General features: G+C 49.0%; 1 protein-coding gene across 11 annotated transcripts; it reads right to left on the bottom strand.

Moving 5' to 3' along the window:
- Nucleotides 1-175: 175 nt before the first annotated feature.
- Nucleotides 176-20,173, bottom strand: Zmiz2 (zinc finger MIZ-type containing 2). 11 transcript variants are annotated; one of them, XM_047561556.1, is made up of 19 exons: nt 20,100-20,173; nt 12,314-12,426; nt 12,102-12,216; nt 11,553-11,755; nt 11,166-11,349; nt 10,659-10,919; nt 10,275-10,454; nt 9,561-9,653; nt 9,220-9,388; nt 8,418-8,562; nt 8,124-8,334; nt 7,023-7,128; nt 6,642-6,799; nt 5,445-5,512; nt 4,798-4,866; nt 4,261-4,505; nt 3,550-3,719; nt 3,214-3,456; nt 176-2,396 (listed from the first exon to the last, which is right to left on the bottom strand). In XM_047561556.1, exons 2-19 carry the CDS (start codon nt 12,361-12,363, stop codon nt 2,289-2,291), a joined length of 2,778 nt encoding a protein of 925 aa, XP_047417512.1. In that variant the 5' UTR covers nt 12,364-12,426; nt 20,100-20,173; the 3' UTR covers nt 176-2,288. The 11 variants fall into 11 exon arrangements, with proteins under 11 accessions (XP_047417512.1, XP_047417511.1, XP_047417509.1 ...); XM_047561555.1 differs by having other exon boundaries at nt 12,314-12,429; nt 20,100-20,163; XM_047561553.1 differs by lacking the exon at nt 20,100-20,173 and adding an exon at nt 19,742-20,066 and having other exon boundaries at nt 12,314-12,429.
- Nucleotides 20,174-26,013: the final 5,840 nt, after the last annotated feature.

Raw genomic sequence — 26,013 nt, 5'->3', positions numbered from 1 at the left:
GGTCACCACTCACCTTAAGAACCTCACCAACATTTATGCTCTGCTGAGTGCACCTGTCATGTCTCCACAGGTGAGCATGTGTGATTCCCTTCCTTTCCTTTGTGGGTTTAATACATATTTATAAATTCTATGCATTAGTTCTTTATTGGAGTTTCATAAAAATGGCATTGTACTCTTTGAGCTTCTACACCTTTTATTTCACATTGTTTCTGGACCTGTTCATGTCTAGAATGTTCTGACACAGTAACCCCTTATCCACCCTCTAAGGATGGACTTCTGGGTAGTTTGCATCCTCTTGTCTGTCCCAGTCTCCTGGTTTCTCCTTTTACCTACGTGCACCCAGACTTACAACAGGCTGTCCAGCAATCAGGTGGCACCCCAAGTAAGAAGAGCCTGTTCCCCAACCCCCCAAGGTGGCCTATAGCTGAGGGGACTCTGCTAAGCATGTTCCCACATTTCCTTAGCTCTGGCGTTGGCCCACTATTGTTCCTACACTTTTCTCCATTTCTGCTTCTAGGGCTTCAGAGGGCAGAAAAGTTGGGAAAAGGCTCTTTAGGGGGCAAAAAGGCCCACCTGCGTGGTCTCAGATGTTAGTGGTACTCAGAGCTGCCAGAGGCCCCTCCCACCCTGACACCTCCCTTCTGTCTTCCCCTGCAGCCTCTAGGCTCCTAGACAGGCACCTCCTCCAGGACAGGCCTTGGCAGCTGGCCAAGAATACCAGGCACTCCCCTCCTCCCTGGGTTCCTGTTTCCCTCACAGTTCTAGTCTCTCTTGCTGGACAGGAAGGCCCTCAGGGGCAAGGTCTCAGGGCCAGGATGAGAAACAGGGGCCACCTGGACCCCACCAATCTGGATGGGCAGATAGTAGCCAGGATCAACTCTGCACCCTCCAGGGGGCAACAAGCAGAGGCCTCCTAGGGACAGAGCCTAGTGCTTATGAGGGCCTTGGCTGGGTTGGGGTACCCAAGACAGCTGGCTCCCTGCCCCAGGACACACCCAGGGAAGGTGACATGATGGCAAATGTCACCCAGGCAAGCCTGGGACACTTCACAAAATAGCTCTCCAGCTGAAGCCAACTTGGAAAATTCCAGGGAAAAGGAAATTTACCATGGAGCTGGGAATAGCTGAGGCTTGGTTCAGAACATCCAGAGCTTGATGTAGGGCACCAAAAGCCAGCTGTGGGTTGGGCCTGGTCCCCAAGGGAGACCACAGCCCCCCAGCATGAAGGAGGGACTCGTCCAGGCCCACCAAGAGGGAGTCCTTTAATAGAGATAGTAGACAGGAGACACGACAGGGTCAGGAGCCCTAATTGCACGAGCAGGCCCTGAGCCAGCAGATGCAGCGGCTTCTTCCTCCCCACCTGGGTGTGGGCCCGCAGGGTGGAGATGGAGAGGTGGTTTTAAAAAACACAGCTGTACTAATTCTTCACTTTCACAGAAAAGGGGAACTTGGGATAGCAGCCCACTAGAGAAATTTTACACAGAGCTGAGTCTGCGAGCCCAACCAGAGACAGCTGAAGCTCACAGTCTCCTCCCACTGCACTGTTCCTCCCTGAGCTGTCTGCATATTAGAAGGGCAGAAAGCACAGGGAAGCCTGGGCTGGCTGCTTAACAGAGGAACATGCTGACTTAAATAGCTTTCCCCTCCCTTTCTCAGCTGTTAGTGTTTCTACACTATGTACATTGTTGTGCTTTATAGCTCCCCTGCCCCCCAGCCTCTGCCTGAAGCTTAGGATGGGGGGAGGAACCCCACACCACACACAATGCCAGCTGGGCAAGAGCTCTAGGCCCCTGAACTATGCATTCTGCATGGTTCTGAGAGCAGGGGCTGCAGGGCACAGGCCACTAGAGCTGCAGGCCAAGGAGACAGAGACAGCCTCATTGCACACCCGACTCTTCTCCCAAAAAGGAGTGGAAACAGAAGGGTCAATGCTGGACAAGATGCAGGCTGGGTGGGAGCAGGCAGGGGTGGAAGGACAAGGTGCAAGGCTGTGAGATTAGGGGTATAGGGTGTGTGTGCAGCGGGTGGGCAGGGCACCTCAGCAAAACCGTTTTGCAGCAGTGAGCCTGGTGGTGGGAGGGTGATGGTAGCCACTGGCTTAGGGCCCCTCCAACAGAGCACAAGCTGCTTCCACAGTTCAGGGCTGGGACCAGCAGTGGCAGACCCTGGCTCTGGACATGTGATGAGTTTTGGGAAGGTGTGCCAGGTGTCCTGTAGGGCTCTGCAAGGAGGGCAGGCTGTGGTGACATCTTTGAGTGTGTCCCTGCTAGGCCAGGGGTTAACACAGGATCAGTTGTTCTCAAAGAGAGAGAGCAAGTCATCATTGCTGTTTGTGGGGAGGTCAGGTGGGCCCAGGTAGGACAGCAGCTCATCAGGGTTGGTCAGTTCTGGGAGCAGCTGAGGACAAAGCAAACATGTTAGCAACTCTAGTCTCAGACCCATCATGCCAAGTGGCCATACTGCCCCTGCATCCAAGCCGTGTTCCAGGCCCTGCAAGGATGCTAAGTGGTCCCTTACCTAACAAAGGATGGATGGATGCCTGAGCCTTACCGACAGCCTGCATAGTTGCCTGAGATCTCCCAGTGAAAGGCTGCTCTGGGGCCAGGAATAGTTTATGGCATGCTGCTCTATACTACCAGGAACCAGAGTGCCCATCCAAGGTGGCCCAGCTGTGCAGTGGAGGTGCACAGGCCTAAAGAGGATCCCCACTGTGATTCTCAGGGGTGAATGTGGGTAGTAGAACTCCAAGCCTCTTTTCTGCTCTGGGCTGCTTGTACTAATCTTTTTCATGTGGAACTTCAATGAATTTCCACTAGGGTTCAGGAATGGTCAACCCTGTCTTTTAGGCACAGGGCTTGGGTTCACACACCACCTGTGTATCAAGAGGCAGAACCACTGAATGAGTGGACAGGTCAAGTCAGATTCTAAGGAGTGCAGCAGAAACTTCCAGCCCAGTCATCTCTGAGGACTCTGCATACACCTACTACAGCACCCAGACAGGCCACTCGTTAACCACACAGGGTACCTGGAACCTCACAGATATTTCAGGTACCCAACACATGAATAAGAGTTGCATTTGGTTGACATTATCTGGATAGTTCTCCCTGAGGGATCACTGTCTTCCCTCCTACAAAGCACAGTGGACCCAGGGACAATGGACAAGCCACCTCCAGCAACTCCCACATGTTCCCCCCGCACAGGGCCTAATACTCACATCCAGTGCTGGTTCTGGGGCCTCCCCCGCCCCAGACATGCTGGGGGGCCCCATCACGCCTGTGGCAGGATTGAAGGCCAGCTCACCAACAGACCCTGAGCTTGCTTGACCCAGGGTCTGCCGGGATGCAGGGGGAGGGTTTGGATGGTGCAGTTGGGGACCTGAGGGTGCCCCAAGATTGGAGGTGTGTAGCCCTGGTGGCCCAGGATTATGGGCTGGGTCCAAGTGGCCCACTGGTGCCATCTGAAGATGGAGAGAAAAACTTGTTAAAGTCTTTCCAAGGGCTCCCTGGAAAGATCTCACCCTCACCCTCTGGATCCTTTTTACCACACTGACCTGGCCTGGGAGGCAGGGAGCAGACTTCTCTGGAGTCAGGAGGCTGCTGGGAATGTCAGACTGATAGGAAATGGGAGGTGGCCCCGGGGTGAACTCAGGAAGGCTTGGGGTGCTGGGTGTAGTGGGTGGGAAAGACTCTGGGAAGGGTCCAGGCCCCAGGAAGCTGGAACCTACGAGAAGAGAGTCAGGTCAGGAGGGTTCATGTGGCAGAAGGGCCAGGAACATGCCAACTGTGGCATAGGTAGGACAGAGTGCTCACCCACCGACAACAGTGATTTGACATTTCTTTTCATTGATGGAAGAGGGAACTGGCCTTGGGATGATCCTAGGAGTAGGGGCCTCCAGGGTGATGAAATGGGACCCACCACAACAAAGTGCACTGTACCTGCATAGGAGCTCCCCAATGGATGCCCTGGCCAGGAGCCAGTTAGGGGGGTGTTCTAGTCAAGAGACCCTTACTCTAAATTGGGGGAAAGAGGTCAGAGGCCACACTATCCATTTCTAGGGCCATGGCCAAGACTGTACTTCCACCACCACACCCCTGAGATGGAATGTGAAGGACAGACACCCTTGGCATGTTTTGGTTGGATATTTATAAAGCAGGTGCATGGCCTGCATGGTGACACTTCCATAGGCCAGGAGACTCTCTAGAGAGGATGAGTCATTGGCCCAGAGTCACCTGAAGTTTGAGGCTGTGTGTGCTGTACTCACCCTGGCCAGGGTAGTCGCTGGGGGCAGGGGCTGAAGGGGGCTGCAAGGGGGCAAAAGGGGCAGCACCGGGGCCCAGGGCTGCAATCATCTCCATCACGCTGGGCATGAGCACATGGGCAGGGCTCACGGTGCGACAGCGCTTCAGCACCGGCCCATCTGGCTCCTCCTTGATGTGCACATCAGGCTTCACTGGTACTGGCTTCCAGCTGCATGTGGGGTCGATGGTGATCTCCTCATAGTCGGAGCTAGGCAGGGACACACGGGTACTGGTCACCTGCTATCTAACCAGCACCTGCTGCCCCTGAGTCCCAAGAAAGTTTCCAATCAGACCCTCTACTCAAACACTCTGCTACCCAGCACCTTTCAGGTGCTATGCATGATGCTGTGCCTGGGACTGATACACATGGGGGACATGGCACTGCCTCTAGTCTGGAACTGAGCCACTCCAGGGTAGTAAAGATCTCAGAAGACTACATTCATCCCAGGACTGCCCTCTGGTGGCCACAGACACAGGGGTGTCAGGAAGAAGACACTTACTTCTGAATGTATATCAGGATGCCCAGCATATACTGGTCCACCTCCAGACCCTCCAGCAATGCTGTCTTGCTGCAGATAACAAAGGGGATATGGCTTAGAGGCCTTGCCCAACCTCATCCTGGGCACAGACACTGTCATTTCTCAAGCCCAAGACCTGTGTGAGGCTCATAGTGACCCTGAGTGAGGCAACCCTGAATGAGATAACTGTCCAAGACGACCCCATGTGAGGTGACCCCGTATCCAGTGATTATAAGAGATAACCCCGTGTGACGTAAACTTAGATGAAGTCACCCTGCATAAGAAAACTGCCCATGATGCCCTTGTGTGAGGTGACTATAAGAAGTTAAGATTTGTGAGGTGAACGGGCATGAGGTAACCCTACATAAGGCTACCCCATGGATGGTTTCTGCCCCTGGGGAATACTGGCCAAATTATGTTGTTATATTGTGTGCAAGTATGAATATGTAACAACAAATCATACCATATGTACAACTATAATGTACCAATTAAGAAAATATGGGAAAAAAATAAGGTTTCTGCCCTGAGCTGAGCCCTCCTTCCAGCAGGCTTGAGTATTTGGAAATTTCACCTATATAAGTCTCTGAGGACATGGCAGTTCCTCCCTTGTCACACGCCACAAGACTCACTTGCATACAGGGCACCTCCAGGTCCCTCGCTCACAGTTGAGCTGCAGGTATGACTCCAGGTCAAAGCACTGCCAAGAGAAGGGAGACAGGTCATTTCTCAGTGTGAGCCAGGATAGAGGTAATCTGTTTTCTGGATTTCTGGAATGTGTCTTATTCACATGCATGTTTGAGATACCTCATGAATCAGGCTTCTGCTGTAATATCACTCCTTTCTTTCTTTCTTTCTTTCTTTTTTTTTTTTTTTTTGTATTGGGATTAAACCCAGGGGTGCTTTACCACTGAGTTACGTCCCCAATCCTTTTAATTTTTATTTGGAGACAGGGTCTCACTAAGTTGGTAAGGGATTTGCTAAATTGCCAAGGCTGGCCTTGAATTTGTGATCCTCCTGCCTCAGCCTCCCAAGTTGCTGGGATTACAGACATGCACCACCACGCCTGGCTCCACTGTAACATCATTCTAATGGACCAAGCTTTGGAATATCCCATGCAGCCCTCACCAGAACTGGAAGCCCCTGTGACCAAAGTAAGAATTGGGCAATTGTACTGACAAGGGACCACTGCCAGAATACCATGTTAAAGGTAAAACTATAGTACAGAGCAGCACATAACAGAGGGGGAGGAGCGTGCAGTTTCTTGTCTAATGCTGGGTATTTCTGCAAAGACAGAAACTCTCATGGTGGGGCAGGAAGAAGACTGCACCCGAATCTTTATGCCTTTTAACAGTGGAACCCTGTGAATGCAGTAGCTAATAGAGAAGTTAGTAAAATGGTGATTATATTTAGAAGAAACAAAAGCCTAACCTCAAGGCAGCCAGGCCCAGTGGCCTCCATGGCAGGCCTGGTCCATCAGCCTGATGGCTTAGGTGTTCAGATTCCACTTCTGCCCCAGAGGATGAGGCTGAGGTGTCAGCTCAAAACAATTTTTTTAATCGTTGATGAACATTTGTTTTTATTTGAAGCTCTTACAAATCAAATAGCTATGAACATTATTGTGTATGTTTCTGTTGGATATATAATCAGAAGTGTAACTGCTTCACTGTGAAGCATACATATTTTTAAAATGCTACCAAACACCTTTCTCAAGTTTTTCCAATTTAGAATCTATCCAGTACTGTCTCAATTTTCTGGTTGCTCCACAAGATCAAAATATTTTAAAGGCAGCAAATTCGGGCAAAGTTCTGCAGTGACCACCCACCTACCTGTATGTGGCGACAGTCATGACCACGGGTAGGGAGCTGGATTCTGCGGAAGGTGATGGGGCACTTCAGGGACACCTTGATAGCTGTCTGCTCCACCCCATCCTCTCCATTGGGTCCAGGGGTGCCAGGGATGGTGCCACTGCTGAAGTTCCGCTTTACTGACATCAACAGGGGAAAAGACTTGAGTAAAAGATCCCCAACATGGGGAGGACATGAATGGGGAAGCCAGTCAGGGACACTGAATGATCAACAGCTCCAGGGTGACACCTGTAGCTAACCACTGCCATCAGCCTGGGAGGAGATGCATTGTGTGAATGGGGATGTGCCACATGTAGTACTGTTCAGCTTAGGCACAGCCCCAATGGTTGGGGGGTCACTCACTCTTGGTGATGCAGTGCTCAGCAGGCAGGAGGCGCTTCTTGAGGAGGCCCTGCAGTACGGAACGGACGGATGGACGATGCACCAGCTGCAGCACGAAGAGATGGGACTGCAACACAATGGAGGATGTTGTGTGTAGGAGGAACACAGGCTGGGGGGATGCGGGGACATGGTTTTGGGGGAACACAGCTGGAGAGGAGTAGTTGTGTTAGGGGTGCCAGGCTGGAAAGGGAGGGTTTGGGGTAGGAGACAGTTGTGGGAGCGGACCAGGCCAGCCATGTTCCTTGTAACTAGGCCCTGTCTTCCTGAGTGCTAAAGCAAAGGCAGGATGCTTTCTACTTTCCTGAAGCCCAGAAGATTCTGGCCTCAGGCTGCTGTTCCTGCCCACACTCGAACATCTCAACAGCTTTATTGGGCATCCTGTCCTTGTTCATCCACTGCCCTAGGTTCTCACCTTGCCATAAAAACACTATACTTGGGCTGGGATTGTAGCTCAGTGGTAAAGTGCTTGCCTAGCATGTGTGAGGCACTGGGTTCAATTCTCAGCACCACATATAAATAAATAAAATAAAGGTCCTTTGGCAACTAAAAAAATATTAAAAACAAAAACAATACCTGAAGGTCCTATATATCTCCCTGTTCATGGCATCCAATCTTACTGATACTGTGTCTGAGTTCAAACCTAAGTCTGAGCTGCCCCATCCCTAGGCCCTGGGTACACATGTAGCTCATGTGTAGCTCTGTGTGAGATCCTGCTGGCTGGAACCTGGGTGATGTGGAACCCACTATGGATAGAACTGTATGAATTTTCTACATAACTTGGTTTCTCTCATTTTATCAATATGAGCATCAAATCTAGTAACATAATCTAACTAAAAAATAGCTAGGATGTATTTAACTGGATCCCTTTTCTTAAAAGGCAAGTAGAAAAGAGCTTAAGATAAAAAGTGGTAACAAGAAGCAAAGCCTTTTTCTTCAAGGATAAAGCCCCATGTCCCACAGTCTGGCCCTGGCCCCACCCATTCTCAGTCCATCCACAACTCCAGGGATGGTGAGCCAGGTGGTATTTCAGACAAGCCCTGCCCATGCCCTACAGGAACTCACGCAGCAACAGGCGGTGACGGTGATCTGGATGGTGTTGCGGCCTGGCTGGCACACGTGCTTCAGATAGAGGGGCTTGTGCGAGGTCTTATTGTCTCCACGCTCAATGGTGAGGGGGGTGGCATTGACGCTGACCTGCACCGAGGCTGGCCAGTTGGTGTTCATTTGTCGGTCCTCGTGGTGGTAGCACTTGAACTGCAGTTCCAAGTCAGGCCTGCACCAGGAAAAAGATGACCAGAGAATTCACACTGAGTATGGGTGGGGATGGAAGGGCTGGGGCTGGGCAGTTGGGCTCACCTCAGCATCAGAGTCTTATAGACTGAGTCTCGAAGCTGGAAGACATGGTTGCTAACAGCCAGGTTGTGCTGCAGTCGGAAGGGCTCCAGGACAACCCCATCCCTTACAGGGAAGGTCAACCGCAGTTCATCACAAGGACCATTTCCTGGTGACAGAGACCATGTTGGCTATAAACTGGGCACAGAGCATCTGTAGTTACTCAAAGAGGGAGGCTGTACCTGGGAGCCCCACTAGGAATGCCCCACAGTCAGATAAAGGGAATACCAGGACAGTGCCCCACAGTCAGGGTCTCAGACAGCTTCTCTCCTGAGACACTGCCCTATATAGGTCCTAATGTCAATTCTGCCTCAGTTACCCAGCTCAGTGTCCAGTGAACTATGATAGGGGAACATGATCTCAACTTGGGCAGAAGATGTTTACAATGTTAGAGACCAGAAGGCCAGAATGTCAGTGGACATCACACAATTGCTCAATTGAGGTTTCAGTAACTTCTGCCGTGCTGGACTCCTTCAAAGAAGGGATTCTTAGCCAAAGATAGGCTTCAATTTATATACAAAAATTGTATCCATGGGTATTTTCCTGTAGAGATCTACAGCTCTACCAGATCTACACAGAGCCATATATAGAAAACAAAGGTGAAGGTCTGGCACCAAACAGTCTATCTTTAAGATGGAAACCTTAGCTTTACTTGGGATCCAGCAACTGCCCCTGCTCTCCCAAGTTTCCCTGAGACTCTGGAGTCCTGGTTTTCCCTTTATCTACACAGCCTGCTACAGCTGTTGTCCCAAGAGGGAACACTCACCAGAGGGCGATGGGTGCAAGGAGCTGAGGCCTGGTTTGAGGTCAGGCAGGAAGGGAGACTTGACCTCCTGGCTTGGGGACATGTACGGGACACTGCTGCTGGGTGTCATGGGTGGTGTGGGGTTGCCTGGCAGTGGGGAACTGGGGTAGCCAGGGATGGAACGGGCAGGCTGTAGGGATTGAGCACAAACTGTTAAAACAGAATGGCAGGATGGGTGGAGGAAAGTTGTTCATGTAGCACCCACCGGGAAACATGAGAACAGAGGTAGAGAGGAGGCAGCCCCTCTGTCCACATGCCCACCCTGTGAGCCTCCCGGCCATCCACCCAGCAGAGCCCCATACCCCACTCAGGCCAGGCTGGCTGTAGCTGACGCTGCCCCCGTTGAAGCTGGTGCCCTGCCCGTTGAACTGCTCTGTGGGCTGTGAGAGAGAAAACTGAGTGCACGTGGGCTCTGCCCCCAGGTGAATCCCCAAGGCCTGATCCTAGAAGCCCACCACACACAGTGCTGCCAATCTACATAGTCTTTATGCCCTGTTGTACAGCCCACACATTCCACAACACGTTACCAATATCATAATGTAAAAAGTTACCACTATAGAAAAAGGGGTGACACCACATGTGGACGGGGATGAAATGACACAGGTGCACTCAACCCTCCCCTTCTTATCCTCCTCCAGCTGTACCAACCTGCCCACCCAGACTCCTAGTGAGGTGTTCTCCACCCACCATGTGCCCAGATGGTGTACCACCAGCAGAAAAGGCCTGTTTCCTTGACAGGTTTCTCTACAGCAAGCAAAGGGAATGGGGACACTTTTTCATAAAGAATGTCAGAATGGCTTGGGTGCCTGCCTGCTGCTCCCTATGCCAAACTTTCAGAGACATACATGAATCTTGCAGAGGTTCCTTTCAGAATTGAACCCTGCGCTGACTGGGAGCCCTGTGAGGTTCCACCCACTCCCTGGCTAGCCTGTACCCATCAAGGGCAGGACTGCCTCGAGGTCCCCACTATGTCCCATGGCAATGGGCCTGGCATAGGCCAGGGGAGCTGGCCCTACCTTGTAGTGCAGTCCTGCAGGGCCTGGTGCAGACAGGGACTGGCCCATACCCTGCTGCAGGGGCAGCCTGTGCCCAGGGTAAGAGGGGGAAGGGGCAGGGGGTTGCCCAGGGCCAGGCGCGTACTGGGCAGTGCCGGGCGTGTACTGGCCTCCTTGCAGGTACTGCTGCCCTGGATACACCTGAAGAAGAAGCAAATACCCCAGGGGAGAAAGAAGAGGCATCAGCAGGGAAGCAGTGCCCCATGTGCTGAGGGCAGGGTCCCCTGGTCCTGCTAAGCATGGGCAATTTTCTCACTGCAGAAGCTGCTCTTACCACAGCTCTGAGGTCACCTGGGTGAGGGAAATGGCACCCAGGGCTCCAGGTTGGGCAATCAAGACACTCACCTCAGAGTAGGCTCTCTTGACCCCTTGTCGGGGCAGCGGCTGGGCCTGGGGAGGACCAGGGTACCCATGCTGGGGTAGGCGTTGCCCTGCATACAAGGGCGTCATGCCTCCTGCCCGGGTGGGGTTCATGGCCATGGGGGAGAGGCCAGAGGGGCCCATCATCCCTCCCATGCCAGTAGGGTTCATGCCAGGGGGAACGCTGGGCCCCCGGGGACCTCCATGCTGCAGAAACTGGCTGTTAAAAGACTGTCCAGTCCCCATCTGGGAAGAGAAAAAGAAGGAATGGTCCACACTCCCCCCACAAATGGGCACAGGCCCACTGGTGCTGTGGGCACACACCCCTTGCTACTGACTTCAGGGTCTCCCCCTCAGAACCTTATTCTTCCTACTCGTTTCCCTTTCACTGGTCTCATGAGCCCCTAGTGAGCACATTCCATGCTTGACCCCAACACCTTGCTGATACCAAGTCCTCCTGCTAAATGAGAGGAGCTGGGGGGTGGCCCTCACCGCTCCATACTGGCTCAGCTCCTGGCTCTGCTTCTCTTGCAGTGCAGCCACGGTGGCTGTGGCTGTGGCGGTGGCGGTGGCTGCAGCGGCAGCCACAGCAGCCGCAGCTGCAGCTTGTGTGAAGTCAGTGGAGGGTCGTGCAGCATGTGAGGGGAGGCCCAGTCCTCCTGGGCCACCTGCATATCTGCAAGAGACACAGGACTGCCACGCTCTCTGCACAGGCTCACCCTAGGGCCACATAGCACTTAGGGGGAGCCAATTCTTTCCAGACTCTCCATGGTAGCTGCTGGAGCCAGTAGGGAAGCAGAGAGGCAACGTCCAACAATTCAGAGGTGCCCGCCAGGTTGACAGCTTCTAGCCATCTGTCAGGTGAGGGGTCCTGCTTACCCGGTGGTGAAGCTGGGGCCCCCGGGGTAGCCCCCACGGCCATACACACTTTGCTGCACGTAGCCCTTGCTAGCACCACCTTCAGCAAATGCCTGCTGTCCCAGGCATTGCGGGGAGGTCAAGGCGGAGCTGCCACCTGCCACACCAGGCATCATGGAGCCACCAGGGGGGCTTCCTGCAGGGCCCATGGGGTTCCCCAGAACCTACAAGGAAGTGGGAATCACCAAAGGGAAGCAGCCAAAGCACTCTCTTCAAGCTGTAGTTCTAAAGTACTAGAAACCAAAAGACCTGGTTAGGGGTGGTAAAGGGAACGAACTCTGGGGGGGAAGTAGTTGCCCATAGGTCAGGTTAGGGTGGTTTGTGGAGACCAGCTGAAGATGGAAGAAAATCCCAAGGCAGTGTGAAAGAACCAGCACCCAAGGACCTGAGAGAATCAGGAAGTCCCACCTTTATGTCCCAGCCTCCCCACTTAACCTCCTTGTCTCTCAGAGCTGAAAGGCACTGCCAAGGTTCTTGCTGCTTGGGGGAGGGACCCAGGTAGGTGCTCACCTGGCTCTGTGTCGCGTTGCCGACTCCCCACACGGTAGTGACCACGGATAGTGACCCAGCTGGCTGAGTGGCGCTTTGTTGCCAAGGCACAGACTCGTATGCAAATGAACCATCACTACAGGGAGAGTGGCTGGTGAGGCCTAGATCAGGAGGCCACAGGTGCCCAAGAGCACAGGGCCTGCAAGGGACAGGCCACAGGAGCCCACACTCACCCATGTGGCGCGGGGGGCAGGGCAGGTTTCATGGGGTTCATGGAGTTCATTGGCGATAGAGCAGCCCTACAGACCGGGTCTGCCAGTGCTTATCTGGGACTCTGTTGCTCTGGCTGCTGGACAGGAGGGAAAGGATGTGAACTTAGATGCAGCCAGAGACCCTTTCAGCAGAGTAGAAGGAGCCCATGGCCACCAGGCCAGCCCCTTCCTCTGATAGGGATGGCTGACATTGTCTCCAGTGCAGGGTAGGACAGTGGAAGAGGCTGATATTGGCTACCAGCCCAACCTCTGTGACTCAAACCCAACCTGGAAGCCGGCATGAAACCTTTCTGACCCAGGCTTTCCCACCCAGAACCACTGGATCCACACTGGAAACAAACTGATTCCAAATATTTTCCACATTCTCCCCAACACCAAGAACTGGATATCCATATAAAGCTATTTTTAAAAGTCACCCCATAGTGATTATGGGCTAGAAGAGAGGTTGTCAAAAGCCCCTTGGGAGGTGCTGGCATGGAGGACACAGGGCCAATGAGGGCATCACCAACTTGGGTTCTTGATTGACCTGAGCAGAGAACTGGGGAGGGGCAGCGCTATGTGTGAGTTCTGAGGCAGGAGTTGAGAAGGTCAAGAAGCAGGTACAGAATAGCTACCTTCCAGCCTGGGGAGGGGGATGTGGGATACCTGCTGAAGCAGGGCATGTAGAAAAGCAGCCCAGCCCCTGGCTGGCAGTTCCCTCCACCGAGAGGGCAGTAAAAGGGCTCCAGGCCAGGGAACCTCAAAACTGATCCCGATGCCACTGGAGAAGCTGACTGAAACTGCAGGCACAGGGACCTGGCAAGCAGTCCTGCCCCCACAGGCCCATCTTGACATTCAGAGTAAGCTTCCAACAGGGCAGGGACACACAAAGAACAACAGAAGGAGGCCTGGTGGGCACCAAAGCCTTGGCAGGGACCCAAAATGGCAGGTGTTTATAAGCAGGGGTGGGGGAAAGCGATGCTGTACCACCTCTGTAGGACCAGGGTAGGTGAACCATAGGGACGTGGTCATGGCAGACAGCAGGTCAGGAAAGAGTACAGCAGGCAGGCACTTGTAGGACATCACGCCAGTACTACGGAATTCAGCCTGCTGTACTGGGTTTGCTTCCCCATTTGGTAAGTGAGCCACAGGAATGACACCACCTTTGGTCTGTTTCCAAGTGCCATATTCCATACACTGCCACGAGCAAGGTCCTTACCCAAGCCAGGCCCAGACACCCCCAGGCCCTACCCCATACTGCCTCCTTCACCCAAAACTGGCACTAACTCGGGTACTAACAATATCTAGGCCACCCCAGGTCTACCTCTGCCTGGTCTGACTACAGAGGCACATAGGGCAAGTTGTGGGTGGTTCTCAGGAAGTCTCAAGGGGAGGCTAGGGCATGTTCCACCCTGGACCTCACAGCTTTTAGGGGCTGCAAGGCTGCCACACACACACAAATATTCCCACAAGGTATGCCGACTTCTTGTGGTTCCCATCTTGCCACCCTACTACTTACAGGACCAATCAAGAGAGAGAAGGTAAGAGAAGGTAACTCTAGCTTGAAGGTAACCCCAGCACCCACCTAAATTTCCAGTGTTGCTTGGGGGTCTCACTCATAACTCAGCACTGATTGAGGTAGAACATCCTCATCTGTTCTGTAAATAATGACCTAGAGTCTCAGCAAGGGTGAACTATGCACCCAAGGGCCCAGAGCAGGTTAAGAGTGAGAGGTGTCTTAGCTGTGCCTTCGCAAACTGGACACCTGGACTTCCAATGGCTCTTCCCATACCCAGCAACAGGCCTGGTGGGGAAGGAGATCAATTAGGGGAGGAGGGAGAGATGGGGTGATATACCAGCTACAGGAGTTAGGTCCCCTGTCCTCAGAGATGGCCAGACCCCACAGACCCTCCTCAAACAAGTCATGACCCAGGAAGCTTAGGACAGAAAAAAGCAGGGAATTAGGATGGCCCAGTCAGACAAGGGGAGACTAGCATCCCCATCCCCCACTGCCTTTCCTGGGATGGTAACCCAGTAGGAAGGGGGACCTGCCAAAAGGCAGAAACTTCTTCCCGGACATGTTGGGTAGGGTCTGGAGCAATCATGGGGATTTCAGGAATTTGAATAGAGATATAATAATCAAGACCGTGATACTGACAGAGGGACAGAACCATAGGTCAACTGAAGCACTAGAGACCTGGAAACAAACATAAAATATATCCAAAGGTATAAAGCAATTCAGTGGAGGAAGAAAGTCTCTCCAATGAATTGTGTCGGAAAAACTGGACATCTATAGTAAAACAGACAACAAAAAACATAAAACCCAGGGTGAGATGAGGTAGCTGGGGATGTAGTCTAATGGTAGAGTGCTTGCCTAGCATGCATGAGGACCTGGGATTGAGCCCCATTATTGGGGAAACAACAAAACAGAAAACAACCAAACCTCATACCTTATACTGAAATTAAATTCAAAATGAATTTGGTCCTAGGTATTATAAAATTATAAAATGTTTAGGAAAATTTGGAGAAAACCTTTGAGATCTAGGCTAAGCAAAGAGTTCCTACACCAAAAAACTAAATTCATAAAAGAAAAAAATTGATGAACTGTACTTCATCAAAATTAAAAATTTTTAGGGATAGGGATGTAGTTCAGTGAGAGTGCTTGCCTAGCAGGTATAAGACCCTGAGTTCAATACCCAGTATGGTGAAAAAGAAAAAAAAATTTTTTTTCAGCTCAGTTAGGTAGCGCATACTTGTGACAACTCAGGACGTTGAGGCAAGAGAATCTCAAGTTTGAGGCCAGCCTAGGCAACTTAGTGAGATCCCATCTCAAAATAAAAAAGGCTAGAGATGTGGCTTAGTAGTAGAGTGTCCTTGGGTTCAATCTCCAGCACCACAAAAAATAAAAATAAAAAATAAACTTCCCCTATATGAAAAACTGCTAAGAGGATGAAACAACAAGTTACAGACTGGGAGAAACATTTGCAAATCACATATCCAACCAAGGACTAGTATCTAGAATGTATAAAGAATTCTCTTAAAAAAAAAATCCAGGGGCTGAGGTTGTGGCTCAGTGGGAGAAGGCTTGCCTTGCATGTGTGAAGCACTAGGTTTGATTCTCAGCACATAAATTAATGAATAAAATAAAGGTCCATCAACAACAAATAAATAAACAAATAAGATTTTAAAAGATCCAAATGGAAAATACAGAGTCACTTCACCAAAGAGGATATACAGATGGTAAATAAGCATATGAAAAGATGCTCAGCATCAACTAGTCAGCAGGGAAATGCACACTGAAACACAAAAAGATATCACTATACATTTATCAGAATGATTAAAATAAAAAATAGTGACATTACCAAGCGCTGGCAAGGAGAAACTGGATATCTCAGACATTCCTGGTGGGAATGTAAAATGGCACAACTGCTCTAGAAAAGTGTATCTAGCCATTTATTTTTGTTTGTTTGTTTGTTTGTTTTGGGTACTGAGAATTGACCCCAATGGTGCTCTACCACCAAGCTACCTCCCCTGCCCTTCTAATTTTTGGAGACAGACTCCTGCCAAGTTGCCCATATTGGCCCTGCACTTGCAAAGCTATCTCAGTCTTCTGAGTAGCTGGAATTACAGGTGTACACAACCAGCCATTTCTCTTTAAAAAAAAAAAAAAAAAAAAAAAATTTTTTTTAGTTGTAGATGCACACAATATCTTTATTTTTTTATATGTGGTGCTGAGGATCAAACCAGTGCCTCACAAGTGCAAGGCAAGCGTGGGTTAGCCATTTCTTATAAAACTAAGTACACAGCTACTAAACTATGATCCAGCAACTGCACTACTGGGCATTTACCTCAGAAAAATGAAAACTTAATATTCACATAAAAGCCTGTACATGAATGTTTATAGAAGCTTTATTTGTAATAGGCATTTGTAAGAGCTGAAGGATGGAAACAACCCAGATGTCCTTTGGTGAATGAATACTTAAATCAATTGTGATACATCCATAGCCTGGATACCAGAAAAAGGAATGAACTACTGATAACACACAACCACCTGGATGAATCTCCAGGGAACTATGCTAACTGGAAAAGCCAATTCCCAAAGTCTATATATTATGATTCCTTTATTTGATTTTCCCCCTCTCTGGTGCTGGTGATTGAACCAAGGGCCTTGTACATGCGAGGCAAGCACTCTACCAACTGAGCTATATCCATAGCCCCTTATTTTGCATTTTTGACACACCAAAATCAGGGAAATAAACAGACTGGTGGTTGCCAGGGGTTAAATTTAGTGGGGGAGGTAAATTTGTAATTTTGGCAGGAGGGAGAAGGGTGTGAATATAAACCAGCAACAGGAAGAAGCCTGTAAACTGTATCAATGTAGTGTACTGTGGCGATGTTATACTAGTTTTGCAAAATGTTACCACTGGGGAAAACCTGGTAAAGGATACAAGGGACTTCTGTGTTATTTCTTACAACTTCACATGATTCTACAATTACCTCAAAACAAAATTTTTAATTATAAACCTAGGAGGAGGAGGAGGAGGAGGAGGAGGAGGAGGAGGAGAAGGAGGAGCAGGAGGAGCATCAGTAGCAGTAGCAGTAGCAGTAGCAGTAGCAGCAGCAGCAGCAGCAGCAGCAGCACCTGCCCCCCTATTAAGAGCTGTCCTGACAACCCTTCCCCAACCCAAAGTTAGTTGGGTTGGCCCAGCTCACTTTGCTGTCCCAAGTAGCATAGGGAGGAAATCAGGCAGTGAACAGAGCCCTCTGGTTACACAGGACAATAGCTCCCCAACTTCAGTGCATGACAATCAGCTCTCAGCCTGAGACAGGATGCCCAGCCCAATACTGTATCAAAAGGTTGGGCCAGGGTCCCAGCCTGCATTTCTAACATGTTTGTAGGTGCTATTTCTGCTGACCAAGAAGAGGAGCCTCAGATCTATATAGAGAGCTGGGGTGAAGGAAGACAGGGTAGGCAAAGAGAAGCCCACAGCAGCCTCATGTGTCACATGGGACTGGGGAATTCCACCTGCAATGCTTCTCTGCTACGGGCAGAGACCACAGACATTTCCAGTTCCCCTTGAGTTTTCCTCTCTAAATGGAGAGGATTTCCTGTCAAACTCCTGAAGTGATGCCTCTGGTCTCCTGAAGGCATTTCTCTTTGTAAAGCCCTCCAATTCCCTGGGTCTGGTGTCTTATGACCCTCTGCTCCTGACCACAGGGAGGTGTTCTGTGAATTCAGACCCTCCTCCCACCTTCTGGTTCCCAGCCAGGGCTGGGAAAGAGGCTGGTTTACTCAAGGCCTGGCCTGCCTGGGGGTTTTCCTCCCACACTCTCCTTGTGTACCAATTCCAGCTGAAAGCTAGGGTCTTGACTCACTTGAGGTCAGTCTAGAAATCAACAAGTCTTTCTAGGGGTCAAGTCACATTTTCCTCCAGAAACAGGGCTTCAAAAAACTCATTTTTCCAGACCCCCCTGCCCTGTGTGCTAGAGCAACCACACTCCAAGTCTCCTGGCTCCATTTACCTGTCTGAACAGCTAGGAGCAGGACCCAGTCAGTACGTAAGACTCCAGGATGGCAGCCCTGCAGCAGGCCATCCCTTCTCAACAGGTTGAATACAAAGCAGACTCTGCCTTCCAGTAACTAGGGTCAAGCCAACTCAAGAGAGGTTGGGGTCAAAAGGTCTGAGAGAAATGACAGCTTTAGAGTCTGGTACCTAGTATATGCCTATAGTTCCAGCTATTCAGGAGGCTTGGACAGAAGGATCACTTGAGCCTAGGAGTTTGGGACCAGCCCGGGCAACACAGAGATCTTCTTCACAAAACGGGACCAAAAAAGAAAAAAGAAAAAAAGAAAGAAAAAAGAAATGACAGCTCTGGAATGTGAGAGAAGCAGGGTCTTAGGTGCCAAAAGGTGAGGTGATCATGTGCACAGGCAACTGGAAGTCCTGCCTCCTCTACCTGTGAGGCCACAACACTAACTGGCCTTACTGTGGGGCTAAAAGTCAAGATATCGGATTTCATCAAGAAGTTCAGAATAAACATTGACCAATAGTCCAGGCATGGGGCATTTCAGTGAATGACTAAAGGGACAACCCAAATCTGGCTTCGGTTTACAGTGTGTAAAATGGGTATCTTGTGGCCACTCTAGGACTGCAGACACATGACTGCTTTTGTCATCAGCCCTTGAAGATCAATCCCAATAATGAGGATGCTCCCCAAACATGATGGGCCTGCCCTCCCAAAGTCTTCCCCTGATCTTTCTCTTCACTCCTACTTCCAGCCTGTGATCATCCCCTGGTGTGACAAGGGCCCCAGGTCAGTACTGCTGGGTGTAGTTAAGATTCCCTCACTTCTCCTGTTACCACTCTCAAGTGTCAAGGGATGCCCTCAGTTCTAGCATGCCAGGACTTGATGATGAGTCTGTCCACCTTATCTGTATCCACAAGTCACATGTTTTGTGTCCCTGTGAAATCTGCTACAACACAAATGTCTTAAAAGACATCACCACGGATGTCCTGTAACTACTAGAAAGAGGGTACCCTAGAGAGAAGGAGATCAGAGACCAGGGGACCAGGTGGAGAGGGGTTTTGTTTGTTTTCTTTTTTTGAGGGTTAGGGTTAGGGCAGGACAGGGAAGGTGAGTAAGGCAGTGGGCAGTGGGGATAAGATACCTAGAGGGAACAGGACACCTGGGAGACACAGGGCATCTGGGAGGGGTAAGCAAAGCACTGGGTGGTGGGGATAGGATATCTTGGGGGACTGGGGAACCAGGACACTTGGGAGGCACAGGGCATGGGAGGGGGCAGACACAAGGTATCCCAAGAGAGTAGGGCACCCTCATGCCTGAGCTTCAGTATGTCAGCTTTGGACAAGGTGGCCTCATGAAAACCACGGCTGGGGACTGACAGGTCAGTGTCGTCTGGCCCAGGAGCAGCGCATTCTCTCCTCTGACCGGTGACGACCTCGAAGGACCCCTAATGGTGGGCACACAACTGGGAATACAGGGTCGCACAGTGAAGGTGAGACCGCCTGGCCCCAGAGCAAGGAACCGCCAGGTTTGGGGTGAGGGCCGGATCAGTTTTCTTTGCTCAGAAGGAGCCAAAAGGCCACTTATACCCCTCGGCCAAACCCCAACAAAGGCTCAGGGTAAGGATGGGACGAACCAGACACCCACGGAGCCGAGTATGCCCGAGACCACGACGCAAGCGTGGCAGGTGTCGGCAGGTGGGCGGTAGAGCCCTTGGCCTCCAGCCCGGCCATGATACCCGCCTCAGGCGCTGCAGCAGGCCGGGGGCACCTCGGGGGACCGGCCGCACCTGCCGGCCCGCACCTGCCGCACCTGCCCGCCCCCGCCACCCCGCACCTGCCTGCGGGCGGCGTAGCCAGGCGCCACCCCCGGGGCCCCGCTCACCTCCTCCCGGCCTGGCCCGGCCCCTCGCCGCGGCGGCCCCCGGCCCGCGCCGTTCCATGCGCTCAGCCCGCCCTCCGCGCCGCCCGCCGCCCCGGGGCCGCCGCCGCCCGCGCCATCGCGCCGCCGCCCGCTCCGAGGGCACAATGGAGCCGCCGCCGCGCCGCTCATGCATATGCATGACGCCGCGCCGCCGGCCCCGCCTCCCAGGCCAGAGCAGCGGAGCCCCGAGCCGGCGCTCGGGCTAAGGTGTCCGTGGGCCTGCGCGGCGTGGAGGGGTTGGATGGGCCAGGACCGTGGGCTGCCAGGCTGACAGGAGACACGACCAGACCGTAATCTGTGCCCCTCGCCCCCTCCACACCTTTCAGAACGCCGCGTCGGCAGAGCCACCGCGCGCTTCCTGCTCGCTGTCCGCCGGGGGCGGGGCGGGGCCGGGGCACCGGGGCGGAGCCGGGAGGGAGGTGCAGCGGAGCAGGAGGCGGGGGCTAGAGAAGGCGGGATCGGGGCGGGGCTTGGTGGAGGCGGAGCAGAGTGCGCAGGGCCTGGCTGATCCCCGCTCAGGCCTGGTCAGCGGGCGGTCCATTTCAGGCCCTTCAAAACCCGGGAGGACCTCTCCTCTGGCCGCCGGGACTTGGCCCGACTAGTTTCGCCGCCTACTCTGCCTACGGATCCCTTTGAATCCTTCGTGCCGGCCACGAGGGTGAGGAAGGACACAGCGGGGGAGGCCGAGACACCGGGTGTCACCTGAGGGTTGGGGCTCTTGATAGGGACCCGAGAGGCCCCTCATTAAAATAGAAAAATATTTAGTGAACAATCTGCTGCCCTCACCGCTGAGTTCTCTCTTTCTCACAGCCCGTCTCCCTTGAAAAGTAACTATTAAGAACTTCCACCTGTATAAAATAGCGTCTCTTTGATCAGTTGGGACCATTCAAATGCTATGATCAACCTTTAAGTATTCTGAATATTTTCCTACCCTAAGTTTAGGAAGACCACATTCTCCCGATCATGCACAATTATGATTATTGTAATTGTGACAAAATACTTATAACAAATGTACCATTTTGATTATTTTGAAGTGTTCAGCTCTGTGGTGTTAAGTACATGCTTTGTTGTGCAACTGTCACCACTATCCATCTCCGGAACTTTTTCATCTTCCCTAACAGAAACTCCATATCCATTAAATACTAACTCCCCATCCCCACCTACCCAATCCCTGGCAATTCCCATTCTACTTTCTGTCTCCATGAGTTAGACTTTTTCATGAGTACCTCATATAAATGGAATCATACAGTATTTTGAGGTGAGGATACTGAGCTACATCCCTGGTCCTTTTATTTTGTGTGTGTGTGGATATACCATATTTAGTTTATCCATTCATCCATCCAGGCAACCCTACAGTTAGTTTTTAACGTTGCTGAAATTTCCTCCCTGAACCCTGTATTTTGTTTCTTGGGGGCAATTTGTAAATTGAACAAATGTGACAGGCCTGCCACATGGCAGTCTTATCTGATTGAACACTAGATTGGCCCTGGGAACAGGACAGACAGACCAATTGCCCTTGGAACAAGCATATTAGAGGGTAAAATAGAAGGAAATGTCTCAACAGGTAATGATGTATCCTTCAGGGAGAGTGTCAGGAAGAAAAATAATGGAAGACCTAATAAGAGGAATGATGGGACATAAGGGAAATTTTCTCTAGGGAATTGGCCTTAAACAGAACAAAGGAGAAGGCAGCCCCAGTCCATTCTGCCTCAGAAAAGCTGTGTGTTTGCAGGGAGCTGCAGGCAGGTTTCTGGGGGAGGTCAGAAGTGGCCACACAGTGTCCAGGTATCCCCCAGCACTGACAACTCTGTCATTCCCACCTGTTTCAGCAACTCCTGTCCCAGTGCCCCTGGGCAAGGCCACTTGCCTGCTCCTTTCTAAATGGTGCTTTCATTGATTACTATATACATTGTTAGAAACATTTTATTTACTGGAAAAAAAATCTGCCTTCATGAAACCTTCCCTCTAAAATTACATAAAATAAGAATCCCCACCCACTTCATTATTTGGCAGCTTTTCACATATTAGAAGAAACTTTTTAAAAATTTTTTATGCTTTCATTTTCATTTGTCCTAAGAATTTTTGTTTATTTCTGTTTTGAGACAGGGTCTCACTTTGTTGCCCAACCTGGTCTTGAACTCCTAGGTTCAAGTGATCCTCCAGCCTCAGTAAGAGTCCTGAGTAGCTGGGACTGTAGACACAGTTGCCATCCCCCACCATCACTGAACTACACCCTAACCCCTCTTACATATCTTTATGTTGTGAAGATTGTGGTATATACAATCATGTTGCGCATAACAGCATTTAGGTCAAGGATAGACTGCATGTTTGATGGTGGTCCCATAGCACTAAGTCACCTAGTGAGTGACATTGTAGTCATTTTAGTTAGTGTAAGTACATTCTGTAATATTGGCACAATAAAATCTAATGACACATTTCTCAGAATGTGTCTGTTGATCCAAGACTGTATAGGATTTTTGCATCTTTATATTTTCACATTATCACCATAAACATTTTCCTTCTTATAAACTTTATCTATAACCCTCATAGCATAAATTTGAAAGATTTATTTACATACATAATGTTTGACATTATGATCTTGAAAGACACAAGTTACATTCAATGATTCGAGGAGTTTTTAAAACATTTTAAGCATTTTATTTTTTCATTTTATTGGTGCATTATAATTATACATAACAGTGGGATTCATTGTTATGTATTCATACATGCATGCAATATATTAGTATAATTTGTTCAGTTTCATTCCCTAGTCCCTTTGCTCCCCTTCTCCCTCCCTCTGATCCTCTTTCTCTACTCTACCAATCTCCCTTCTATTTTCAGGAGATTCCACCCAGTTTTTTTTTCTTTTTTTCTCTCTAGCTTCCACACATGAAAGAAAACATGATCTGTGACTTTCTGAATTTGGTTTATTTCACTTATCATGATATTCTTCAGTTCCATCCAAATGACATAATTTCATTCTTTATAACTGAATAAAACTCCATGGTGTGTGTACAATGTGTCTAAATGCATTCTACTGTCATGTATAACTAATTAGAATAAATTAAAAAATAAAATTTAATAAAAAACTCCATTGTGTATATACACCACATTCTCTTTATCCATTCATTCATTGACAGACATCTGGGATGGTTCATAATTTGACTGTTGTGAATTGTATTGCTATAAACATAGGTATACATGTATCACTCTAGTATGATGACTTTAATTATTTATGATACATACAGAGGAGTGGAATAGCTGGATCGTGTGGTGGTTTCATTCAATATGAGGAACCTCCATATTGATTTCCATAGTGGATGCTAATTTAAAATTTCAACAAGAGTGTAAAAGGATTCCTTGTCCCCCAGATCTCTCCAGCATTTATTGTTATTTGTGTTCTTGATGACTGCCATCCTAACGAGTGAGATGAAATCTCAGTGTAGTTTTGATTTGCATCTCCCTAATTGCTAAAGGTGTTGAACATTTTTTCATGTATTTGTTGGCCTTTGTACTTCTTCTTTTGAAAGTGTCTTTTTAATTCATTTACCCATTTATTGATTATATTGATTAGGTTATTTGTTTTTTGGTTGTTTGGGTTTTTGTTTTTTTTTTTTTTTTTTTGGTGATGCTGGGGATTGAACTGAGGGCTTTGTGCATGCTAGGCAAGCACTCTACCAACTGAGCTATATCCCCAGCCCTTGATTAGGTTATTTGTAGGGTTTTTTGTTTTGTTTTGTTTCATCTGTTAGGTTTTTTTTGAGTTCTTTATATATTCTGGAAATTAGTCCTCTGTCAAAGGGTAGCTAACAAAGATTTTCCACCATTCTGTATGTTCTCTCTTCACACTTTTGTTTCCTTTGTTATGCAGAAGCTTTTTAATTTGATGTTATCCCATTTCTTCTTTTTTTTTTTTTTTTTTGCGGTGCTGGGAATCGAACACAGGGCCCTGTGCTTGCAAGACAAGCACTTTACCAACTGAGCTATCTCCCACAGCCCTCCCATTTATTCTTGATATTATTTCTGGAGCTTTAGGGATCCTATTGAAGAAGTTATTACTTCTATCTATATGTTGGAGTGCTGGCCCTACCTTTTCTTCTAACAAAGTTACAAAGTTTATGGTTCAATCCCTAGGTCTTTGATCTACTTTGAGTTGATTTTTGTATAGGGTGAGAGATAAGAATCTAGTTTCATTCTTCTACACATGGATATTCAGTTTTCCCAGCTCCATTTGTTAAAAATGCAGTCTTTTTCTCCAACATATGTTTTTGCCACCCTTGTCAAGGATCAGATGACCGTATTTATGTGCGTTTGTCTCTGTATCTTCTATTCTGTACCACTGATCTGTGTGTCTATTTTTATGCCAGTATCATGCAGTTTTTGTTATTATAACTCTGTAGTATAATTTCAAGTCTGGTATTGTGATGCCTCCAGCATTGCTTTATTGGCTTAGAATTGCTTTGGCTATTCTGGGTCTTTTATTCTTCCAAATGAATTTTAGTACTGTTCTTTCTAGTTCTGTGAAGAGCATCATTGGTTTGGATGGGGATTACATTGAATTTGTAGATTGCTTTTGGTAATATGGTCATTTCGACAATATTAATTCTGCCTGTCCATGTATATGGGAGGTCTTTCCATCATCTAGTGTCTTCTAATGTCTTCAGTGTTCTATATTAGATTTATTCTTAATTTTTTTGAGGCTATTGTGAATGGAATTTTTTCTTTATTTCCTTTTCAGCAAATTTATTATTGTTATTGGTATGTAGGAAAGCTATTGATTTTTGTATGTTGATTTTGTATCCTTGAGATGTTTGTATTATGTTTATACTCAGTGCCTGACACTGTTTTCAGTGCTGGAAAAATGACAATGAGTAAAACAAATCCTCACTGTTTGTGGAGCTTCTGTTAGGAAGCTAATAATTACCCCCAGTAGGTAATAGGTAAATGGAACACACCAATAGATTTGTACTTTGGTTTGAATATAGGTAGTGACCAAAGGTGTTAGGCTTTGGTCAATATTGGAATATTGGGAGGTGCTGTGGAATGGACTTTTAAGAGGTGAGGCCTAGTGGACAGTCCTTAGGTCATGGGGCAGGGGGGTGGGGATGGAGGGATGGCCTTTAAGAGAATTGTGGCATTCCAGTCTCTCAATCTTTTTCTCCTACTACTCTGTCATACTTTGTCCCATCATGTGCTTCTGCCATGGCCCAAAGTCGTGGAGGGCCCAGCCTTAAACCTCCAGAACTCCTGGCTATATGCATCTCTCTCCTCTTACCCTTTCTCTCTTCCCCCATGCCCCCCATACTGGGGACTGAACCCAGGGGCTTATACATGCTAGGCAAGCTATCACTGAACTACATCACCAGTACTTTTTATTTTTTATTTTGTCTCAAAATAAAAGTTGGCCAGACAGGTCTTGAATTTGTGATCTTCCTGCATAAGCCTTCCCAGTAACTGGGACTACAGTTTTGTGCCACTGTGCCCAGCAAATCTTTTTTCTTTATAAGTTGGATTATCTTAGTTATTTGATTATAGTAACACAAACTGACTAATACACTTAGAATTTATGGGGCACCAAAAATTGTGTTTTTGAAAAATATTTAATATTTGCTAAATGAAAAACAGGAGTCAAAGTTGTATATTGCCAACACTGTAGTTTCTAGAAAAAAATTTATTAAGTATACAGTCCCTACAGTCTCCACAGGTCACTAATTCATTATGGGAAGAGAAAGGAACCTTTACAATAATAACAGTCAGACAACACCTTAACTAAATGCCCAAAGTCTACACCATCAAAAGTGAGATCATTAGCTCATTAGCAGAGTGCTTGCCTGGCATGTGTGAGGCTCTGGGTCTAATTCCCAGTACTGAAAAAAATAAATAAATAAAACCAACTCAACTCACATCCTGTGTGCCTGATATCCTTACCAATTTTTTAACATCAAAGTTTGAGTCGTTTTTTTCCTCTTGGAATTGTGGACCCAATAACAAGACTGAGCACTGATTGAACAGTGAAGGAGATTTTACTTTTGGCCAAAAATTGGAGAAGTGGGAGATAAACTCTCAAATCAACTTCCTGCCCTTTGAGGGTTGGAAAGTTACAGTCATGGAGAAAAAGAAGTGAGAGGGAGGGATAGGCTAAGAGGAGAAATATTCACGAAATTTCTGGGAACAGGAGGAGATTTTCCAGGAATTCAGGGGTCACCTCTTTTTTGGGGGGCGGTGCGGGTACC

Source organism: Sciurus carolinensis, chromosome 8 (assembly GCF_902686445.1).
Source record: "Sciurus carolinensis chromosome 8, mSciCar1.2, whole genome shotgun sequence".
NCBI lineage: Eukaryota > Metazoa > Chordata > Mammalia > Rodentia > Sciuridae > Sciurus > Sciurus carolinensis.
Note: the sequence above shows the minus strand (reverse complement) of the source record. Positions and strands in the feature narration are given on the sequence as shown.

Bases quoted from the DNA above. Each gene is read 5' to 3' on its own strand.
- Zmiz2 (XM_047561556.1), bottom strand. From the start codon at position 12,363: ATGAACTCCATGAACCCCATGAAACCTGCCCTGCCCCCCGCGCCACAT. The intron at 10,455-10,658 runs GTGAGTGTCTTG...CTTCTTCTTCAG, and splicing joins TCAAGAGAGCCTACTCTGAG to GTGTATCCAGGGCAGCAGTA. The intron at 4,506-4,797 runs GTAAGTGTCTTC...GTCCCTGCCTAG, and splicing joins ATCCTGATATACATTCAGAA to CTCCGACTATGAGGAGATCA.